Source organism: Mus pahari, chromosome 7 (genome assembly GCF_900095145.1).
Source record: "Mus pahari chromosome 7, PAHARI_EIJ_v1.1, whole genome shotgun sequence".
Lineage (NCBI taxonomy): Eukaryota > Metazoa > Chordata > Mammalia > Rodentia > Muridae > Mus > Mus pahari.
In genome coordinates, this window is record NC_034596.1 from 32,771,326 (window position 1) to 32,781,512 (window position 10,187).

At 37.1% G+C, this 10,187-nt stretch overlaps 1 protein-coding gene across 17 annotated transcripts in view; it reads right to left on the reverse strand.

The window, feature by feature from the left end:
* The window catches only part of Hdac9 (histone deacetylase 9), an 822,768-nt gene that overhangs the window by 294,771 nt on the left and 517,810 nt on the right, over positions 1-10,187 (reverse strand). For 13 of the 17 annotated variants that reach the window (XM_021201632.2, XM_029540516.1, XM_029540526.1 and 10 more), the window contains one exon: positions 4,157-4,417. In XM_021201632.2, coding sequence (XP_021057291.2) covers positions 4,157-4,417 — 261 coding nt within the window. Of the gene's footprint in view, positions 1-1,743; positions 4,418-10,187 lie in introns of those variants that run through there. The other 4 variants (XM_029540528.1, XM_021201637.2, XM_029540527.1 and 1 more) reach the window with 1 other exon arrangement.

Genomic DNA, 10,187 nt, shown 5'->3' on the forward strand with positions numbered 1-10,187 from the left:
GCATTTCCAATTTCCCTAGTATTTGTCTACATTCTTTGATTCCCCTGAAATGTTGCTTTCCTCTTTAAAATTTGTATGGGGATGTTAATGATGAAGGGAGCAATAATCCCCAAGTCATTTTCTTTCTTTTACCTGAAGCTCTTCACTGTGGCTGGTTACAATTACAGACTTGAATTAGGTATTCCTTTAATCCATAGTTGTAGACCCATTTTTGTCCATACACAGATATTTTAAACTGCATGTTCCAAATATCGGGAAAAAAAGTCACAAAATTTAAGTTACTCTGCTACCCACCCCTACATGAATAAGGCACTAGATATGGAAAATATATTGTGCTTGAACTTTCTTTCTTTCTTTTTTTTTTCTTTTTTTTTTTTCTTTTTTCTTTTTTGGTTTTTCGAGACAGGGTTTCTCTGTGTAGCCCTGGCTGTCCTGGAACTCACTCTGTAGACCAGGCTGGCCTCGAACTCAGANGGGTTTCTCTGTGTAGCCCTGGCTGTCCTGGAACTCACTCTGTAGACCAGGCTGGCCTCGAACTCAGAAATCTGCCTGCCTCTGCCTCCCAAGTGCTGGAATTAAAGGCGTGTGCCACCACACCTGGCTTGAATTTTCTTTTAATGCAAGCACAAGTCTAGTGAATATAAAAATTATTAAAGACTACTGCTATGCTTTCTATGAAAAGTAGAAATCTATGGCTCAGCTGCCACCTTCCCTAATGCTGAGAGAATGAAAATACCTCATGCATTATTACTCTAGTACTGTTTTGACTTATGGAAACCCTGACTTGCATGATAGCATTTGAGAATAGATTAAATGAACCAGGGGTCATTAGAACGAAACACATTTAACCCTTTTAACTAAACACATAGTAACGCATAAGTTTTATTGGCAATATATCAGAAGAAGAAGCTAAACCTTAGAGCACACTAAATGTTTCTTTATCTGTCTTTCCATTCATCATACAACATTCCAATAACTACCACCACATACTGGGAGTTCATTTACTTTCTCTTTCCTCTTTAAATTTGTTCACTATCACTTTGATCTGTGATTCAGAACCTCAAAGTAATAGACATGGTTATTAAGAGTCTTGCAAAAGGATTTGTTTTAATGTTTGTTGAGAGCTTGTTATATTCAAGGGTATAGGTTAGCTTTAAAAAAAATTGATTACATTTATTTGTGTGTGTGTGTGTGTCTGTGTGTGTGTGTGTGTGTGTGTGTCACAGCTGGTATGTAGTCCAAGGACAATCTGAGGAAGTCAGTTGTCTCCTTCCACTTTGTGGGACCTGGGAATTGAACTCATGTTGCTCTGCTTGGTGACAGATGTCTGTAGCAAATGCTGAGCTCTTGCCAGTAAATGCTAAAGTTTTAAAATAATTTTTAAGTTGAATAGCATTAGGGACTATTTATATTTTTTTTTATATTTAGAGGATGACATTTTAATTTAAATACCAAAGAGGATAACACATCTTTAAAAAGGTCACATTACAAAATGGAGCATGCAACCCATTTTACATGTTTGCTGGTTGGTAATGGCTGACAAATAGTTCAATAGAGTTATTGTTGAATGTGTGCTTTAAATGACATTAGAAGCAACTGTTCAAAATGTATTCATTTTCTTGTTTCAACAACAACAACAAAAAAAAGGAAATAATTTTTGTGTATGCTATCTAATGCACAGCTTTCAAATTCTATTAGATATATCAAGTTTACACAAAGCCAAATGTATGAAAAGGGATCTTTTAAAAAAAACTTTATTTGAGAAAGGAAGAGACTTATAACAGAAGGCAAAAAGGGAAACATACAAACAATATATTTACAACACAAAACAAGAGATCACCTCCAAGGGTGCAAATCATAATAAATACAGTAGATCTTAGGAGACATTGATTAGTTAATTCTAAAGTTAGTTACGTCCAGCTTTTCTTTTTACTGGTTCCAGGTAGTTTCTTGACTAAATTCAAAGACTATCAAATTCAAACAGTTAACGTCCACCAAATATACTGATGAAGTTCTCTCAAATGACATTATAAAAAAATAGGGTATTTTTTTGTTGTTTGTGATCACATATCTTTGAAGTAATATTATACAAAAGTCTGCTCAGCCGCATGTTCCTCCCCAAATAAAATGTATTTTAAAAGATGCACTATCCCTTTTTTATGAGATTGAAAAAAGAATTTGAAGAAAATGAATATTTATGAGATGGAAAAATATACAATTTTATCTCAGGCATGCCATATTTTTAATGCAAAACAACTGACAAAAGTCATTTTAATATGAAGGAATATGTTAACCCAAACATATTGGTGATAGGGAGAATTGCCTATTAGAACTATGTGTCAAATTATCAGAAGGACTTTTTCATTATGTGGAAAAACTTTTAAGTTTCTAACTCTAGTTATGTTAATTTAATTCAAATGGAGACTTTTTAAAAAAGGATAATGTATCTTTAGCAGGAACATTTTAAAAGAAATAGTTTTAAATGTCACAGCAAAATGTAAACAACACGTGCCAATAACATACAGTTGAACAATGTCTATATTTGGCAAAAGTGCTATGTCTCCCTGAAACAGGATACCACACCTTAAAATACCATGGATTAAGAAATATAAATATTTTAATAGAGAAAAAAAACTCAGACGATTCTAGGTCAATTTGGATTATCTATATTAAATGTGTCTTTATACAGCAAACGTTTAACTAGCTTAACAAAAGTAAACCTATCCAACAAGGCAAACAGACCAAAAGGGAATATTAAGGAAATGTTCCAGAGAATAGCTTCCGTAAGGGTTTCCCTACTCATGGTGCAGTTTTCTTAGACAATGAATCAATTCATAGCACACCCTTGAAAAACAGAAAGACTAGAACACTATCTTTGGATTCTTTCTCCTACATGTCTGCCTACGTGAATCACTTGGACTTCCTGTTTTCTCAAAGCATTTCCTGTCCTGCCACAGAATCGCTTTTCTGTAGAACAGCAGGAACCTCACAAAGAACTGACTCAAAGAAACATGATCTTCTGTTGCCTTCCAAGTTGTTTGTATCTTTAGAGCATCAAAGGACATAGTCCTTCTGGAGGTGTATTATACACAAGCAGATTATTCTGTTAAATCCAACATTCATACTTTTGTATTTGCCAGAACGATCTGATGTATGCCATGGAACTGAATGCAAGAGATTCTAAAGATATCAAGTATAAACGTGAGTCCCCCTCATGTAAAACTGGTTTTAATTTGATAGCAGGTGGTAGTCATACTATGCTTTCTGCAGCTGTCCAGACATCGCAGCATCTGATTGGACCACCGTGCTCTACATTCCTTCTCAGCAACATTTGTATCAGCATCAGCTTCATTTGATATTTTTTTCCACATATAATGTCAGCAAATTACAGAAGGTTTAAGTAAACTGTGCAGCGCTACAGTAGACATAATGTCATGTTCAAAACAGAGCTTCGGTTTGTATCTCTACTTAAAACCACCTGAACTGGTAAGATTTTCAGTTGTAATCTACACAATAACCTAGAGCTACTGGCATGATAACCACAACATTTCGACTTAACAAAAAAATAAAACTAAAATAAGAGAGAGAGAGAGAGAGAGAGAGAGAGAGAGAGAGAGAGAGAGAGAGAGAGGAAGGAAAAGGGGGCGGGGCAGACTACCTTCGACAGTGTTCAAGACTGTAGTATAATACAGTATGTACAGTCATATGAAAACTGAGTTCTATATGTTAAAAAACAGCAAATCTAATAGAATGAATGCTTCATTATCCAGGCTGGGAAACTATATTTTGTACTCACAGACCTCAGCAGATAAAACTACAAACAACAGTAAGTTTGTTTTCTGTACAAGTAACTGTTGTGTCAGGCTTTGAGTTGGACTTACAGCCTATTGATTACTTGGATATTATATAGCATACTTTTAGTGTAACAGGCATTTTCTTACCAGTGAAGGCTCAATGAAACCTTGATACCCATTCAGTATAGAGTGATACTTTATATAGAAAAAAAATCATTTTACCTGTTTTAGAATTCTTAATCACTAAAATCAGAGACATAAGCTGATAGGAAATAATAATAATTTACCAAAATCTGTCACCTATTTTCTATTCAAATAATGACTTTAATTACAAATCCTGGAGCTAAATCTTTGCCTATTACCTGTTGCATAAAAGCAGCCTGCTCCCCACATTCCATTTCCTGTATCTGAGCATCTTCATCGCTGTCCACGGGTTCCTCCTTGACCTTCACAGCCCCAACTGGTCCCAGTGTGTCCTCCATGCAAGCACTGCTGTCACTCCTAGTACTGTTGTCCTTAGAGGTTGCTCTGTCTTCCATGGCTTGGTCCCCCTGAAGCTCCTCCTCTGCTTCTTCAAGGTGGCTGCCTGGCTGCTTCAGTTGTTCAATAGATTTCGATAGCAGCTAAAAGAGAGTGTTCAGGAGTTCAAAAGTCAATAGTTCCTGATGCAACACATTCAAGTTATACTCTCAAGTTTAATAACTCAACTCGTGCTAGGAAATGCTGGAAACATTAGGAGAAAGAGCAAGTTTCCAGAGATGCTGCGAAACTTTTTTTTCACAAGGACACATTGCACAACAGTCCTCATAATCCAATAAACTCGAGAATAATACTCTTCTCAAGAAAGGATGGAGCTGGTGTAGAAACTCCTCAAGCTAACATTTCAGCAAATGTTAACGGCTCTAAAAGCCCCAAGAAAAATGGTAGTTGTGCTTAATAACAAATTCTCTAGTATTCATATGATTGAACCATGACAGTATTTTAGAAAAGGAATTGTAAAATATAGAGATATTCATTATGGAGTTCTGAAGTTTGAAAGTCAGTGCTCTTTAACATTTGGAAAGCTATAATATTTTATGACTAGATACAAACAGAATTAAACAGGAATTAAACAGGGTATTAGGTTTCAAATAAAATACATTTAGACATTTTAGTTGTTATAAATAAAATTATATATAGCCTTTAGTATCATATCATTTAATTAATTAATGATTTTTAAAAAGTGACTGATGATACTACTAACTTAACTATAGAAAAAAATCCACAAAACCAAAAATGGATGTGAATCTTCATATACTATCATCTGACAGTGAACTTTTTGTTTTGTTTCATTTCACAATGATCCTATTGACTCTATAGATTTCAAACTGTGGTTTCAAGGATGGTTGAGGTTGGGGTTAAGTNNCTGTATGTGTAAGCAGCTTGCCAAGTCACCATAGTTAGCAGTGTACTTCAGTATGGCCATGCAAACTAACACTACAAATTGTTCTGTATAAAAATTTAAGTTCATCTCACATTCTTATATAACNAGGTTCAAAAAATATAAACAGATTTTAATGTTTGAATAAAATATTACAAAAACTTTGAAGATCTTTTTAGATGTTGTGTGGTCATTCTTGAATAGCCCTGAACATGCTGATATGTCCCTTAAATTTAACTCGAGGGATACATATTGGAAATTTTCATTAATTTTTTCAAAATTATTTATTTAGTGCCAATTAGCTTCAAGACACTGCTGATTGAAAAATAGGCAGGCCTTGCCTTCTATAGACTCGGGTTTTAGTATTATAAAGAAGTCAGGAAGGTGCATTTCACCTCATTTGTATGTATCAAATGTCATATATTTTTATATGTAACAAGAACTTTAAAGAAAAATCTCTGGGTGTTATAATGTACCATGTATACACAGGCAGCCATTGGGAGGGGTGAGATGGTATGAAGGACTTGCTGGAAATGTGTTGTTTGAGATAAAGGCGGAAAAGGAAGAAACTACACTAAAAAGACTCTGGACAACGTGGCATAGCTCATACCATATTTTTGTGGAGAACAAGAATGTACAGGCATGAACTATAATAGAATAAGACCCATATATCTCCAAGCCAATCAGAGATGATCAAAAAAGAGAGAATACATACCAATTAAAAGCCATATCAGATTTTCTTACAAGAAAGAATATTTCTATATTCATTTCCTTTGTGCTGAAAATTTAATTACTATTATTTCTGGGCAGTCGGCATAAGAAGAAAATTCTTCTCACCATGCTTACAACATCTTTAAGTGTATTTTAGAAAACTATTTTCTGTACAATTGTCCTAGATCGGACCACTAATCGGCAATTCCTGTCTTAAATACATAATTGTTTGCACACTGCCGGGAGTCTGAAGAATAAACACTACAATAGTTCTAAATTCTGGCCATGTAACTGCGGGAAACACATGTCCTGCAGTTTGGGGGAAAAAAGAACACACAGGACAATAGAAAATAAGAGGGAAAGATGAAGGAAAAGTCTTACTTTAAGAAAAACATTGCACATTCTTCAGAGAAATGCCACAGGGCACTTCTGTTGTATTTGGTCTTGCTACCCAGGCTATGTTAGAAGAGCTCTGTGAGGAGAAAAGCCTGACTTGGGAAAAGGAGAAGAAGGGTGAAGGACCCTCAAAGAAAATATTTACAAGAAAACTAACTTTTTTTTTTTCATTAACAAAAGCTCAATGAATCATGGAAAGACCACCCCCTCCTGCCCCCAACAACACAGATTCACTGGAAAAGTGACTGGGAAGGCACTGGCTTGTCAGAACTGCTGAAAAGGAGGCCCAGGGATACTGGTCCAGTTGAACCTCAGACAGGTGTTCAAACATTGCCAACAGCAGCTTCATAGGGATATCAGATATATACAAAGATGTGGGGAATGTGGCCAAGGACAGAAGTAACAGCCATGCATAAGAGGCTAGCCAGACAGTGCACAGCTCATGAGATGCCATGGCAGAGGTCCCTGCTTAATGAAGGGCACTCTGAGCAGTCTTTTGCATCCACTCCTTTCTCATGGGGAGTTCTGAGAATGTTCTCATGGGAGCCGTACCTAACACTCATGTTTCCCCTAAACCATTCATAGTCACTGCCCTGCTCTCTCCTCAGATGCTTGCTCCCTACCTTGCAGGACCAAATTCTGCTTGTGCTTTCGCCGCCCGTGATCTCCTCAGGCAGGTTGTATTGGATATTTGCTATGCTTGGCATTTTCTTCTGCACATAAAACAATACCCCATTGCCATTCTGAAGTAGAGCCTGGTGGTTTCTGTTTCCCCAGACAATTCACCCAACCCTTGGTCTCTCTTCTCATATCATTTTCTTCTCTTCCTGCTAGTACTCTTGCTTGTTATGCTACTCAAAACAAAAACAAAAACAAAAACAAAAACAAAAACAAAAACAAAATCCACCAACCCACCACCACCAACAACAAAAACAAGCATGCAAAGACTATCTCAGGAAGGTTTACAGGCTTGGACAACAATGATTTGGCTATTATAGTGACCAGAACATGTGCCTCCTATCTCATCCAAGTGTTTGGCTTATGTCCTGTATCCCAACATATCATCTTCCATTCTATCATTATGAATTTCTCCTCTCTTCTGGGATATTTTCATCTTTATGTTTTCAGCAACAATCTCCATCTGGAAGAAAAACATTCCCTTCCACCGTTACGTATCTCCCTTCACAACAAAACTCGAATCTCTCTCTCTGCCTTCCCTTTTCTTTCTTTAGTCTATTTTAATCAGGTTTCCATGTATGCCGTTTGAACCGAATCTTTCTTCTTAAGGTCAGTAATAACAGCACAGAGGCAAATTCAGGTGGGCATTACAAGAAAGGAATATTTTTATAATGTGTGTGTGTGTGTGTGTGTGTGTGTGTGTGTGTGTGTGTGTGTGTCGTGATGGGCATGCCATGTATGTGGGTGACAGTGGAGTGCATCAGGTTTGGATCCTGTGGAACTGGAGATGTAGATGTGTGTGAGATGGCCAATCATGGCACAGCGGCTGCAAACTGAACATGAATCTGTGGATCCGAAGCTGAGCCGTCTGGAAGCACAGCAAGTGCTCTTGACCATTGAGTCATCTCTCTACTTCCTGCCCTCCTCCCCCCATCCTCCATGGCCACTTAAACTGGCATTGACGGGCATCAGGGAAGGCAGAGTGATAGAGTCAAACAGCGTGCCAATCAGACCACCTGGGACAGGAGGAGGCCGTGTTCTCTAGCGCTGACCAACAGTACTATTTACTAGAATAGAATTTTTCATCAGTGGTAAGCGTGTCAAAGTGAACTCATATGTGATTGTAGAACAAAGATGTACTCTAAATGGAAAACGTCCTGAAGTTTGACTTTTAGTGTGTTTCTGAGATCACGAAAATACACAGAGATCGCCTCATCTGACTGGATCCAACCAGTTCAGCATTCACAAATTCACTGACCTAGATATATATACTACACCGCAGGAGAAACAATGCCACTTGTTCCCATGAGTCCCTTGGCTTCACCTCCATGTCTGAGGTATTAGTGGGAAGAGAAGGCTAAAAATAATGTTGCCATTACTTGGTCAGCAAGAGCAGGGCGAATGGCCTCTTTCCAAGAAGAGAATTCCACAAGGGTTTGTAAAAGGAATGTTTACCGAGAGAACCGCGATTTATGGGTGGAAATTATGTAGGTATGAAATGTTGAAGTTGAAAAATGTCTAATCCCATCCTAAAACTCTTATTTTATGATGAAGGAATCTCTGTTGAAAGAAAACTATGTCATCCCATGATCATAAAATGTGAATTTGTGACTTTAAAGAAAGAGACATTTTATATTATTTCCCTCCTGCATAACGTCATATTGTGATGGCAATTGAGCAATGTAAACAATTCCAATTGCTCTAGTGGACTCCAAAGTTGCATATTTAATCAACACTTTACCAGAAATGCTGATCTATAAAGTATCTAAAATGTATCGTAGACTTTGGATAGCACAGACATAATCTCTATTCCATCCACCCAAATCCTGCTTTGCCCAAGCTTCCCTCCTGACTTAGTACCAGCATCCCGCTCCATGACTCACACGTCTAAATTTCATCCTTGTCTCCCTTGGATTTTCCAATGCATCAGCTAGCAAGCCCAGAGCCATCTCAAAGTGCAGCTTGCATGCTGACACTCGTTATTCCTACCGCCACTCCTGTGGTCCTAAGCACTGTCATTCTTCTTCCCTGGACTACACGACACTCAATTCTGGGCTTCCCTCTAGATGCTCTGAGGCTTTTCAACATGGTGACTTCAATAATCACTTCACTCTGTTAGGTAACATCTTTTCTTAACAAACAGCCACCAGAGAGCTTTCTGCCACTTTCCCAATAACATCCGAATCTCTTCACAGGGTCCGCAAGTGTTCTGTGACCTAGCCCAACTTATTTCTTGTACTGTACTGTAACCGACCACTTATGTGCTCTAGATAGCCTGGCTTCTGCTCGTCTTGTAAACGTGACCTGCTGGCTTTGGCATGAGATGTTGACAGAATGGGATTTTCACGTCCACAACTACATGCCTGAGCTAGTTCCTTATAGAATTTACCTCAATTACCATTTTGCTAATATATTTTTATTTGTAGCCCAGATTATTATCTGGTATTATATTGTTATTAATTTTGTTGTTGTTTACAGTTAAGGTTATTTGTGTTCTTACTGGAACTCAAGTGTCCCAAGAACCCAAGCTGGATTTTTTTTTTTTTATCATTTTATATCCAAGTAACTCTAAAATTTCATGGAATCTAGCTGAAATACAACAAATACTGAGATACGTAATGCTTAATAACAAAGCTTTCATAATTTCCCCCTCAGATTTTGGTTCAAGTACTCTGTACATGGTAAAAAAGAAATAAAAAAAAAGAAAACTTCCAATTTTTCATCTTCTGGGAAATGAAGATGTCCCCTGTGAACATTCCCATCATATAATCAGATAAATGGGACCTCTTGAAGCCAGTTTCACAAGATATAAATGCACAGTGGGGGTTAACTTTCACTTCTTATTTTATTTTAGGTATTTCACTAAAGCTGTTTTCATTTAAAAAAAAAAAAAAACCTCACATTTGCCAGAGTGGAAAAATTAGCAATTAACATCAGCAAGGAAAAATCTATAGACAAATTCACAGAGAAATTCTGCCTGCCAGGTTTGACTTATTTCAGATTTTTTAAAATGAAATGTTACTTGGTACTATTTGTAAGTATTCAGATTATGTTGTTTTCTATGTGGTTTTTTTTTTTTTTTTTTTTTTTTTTTGAACCCCCAGCACAAGCATTACAAAGATGGTACAACTAGTCCTGGTCTAATTTGCACTGCTGCTGAGTGGCCACAGATGTGGCAAGATGTTGGC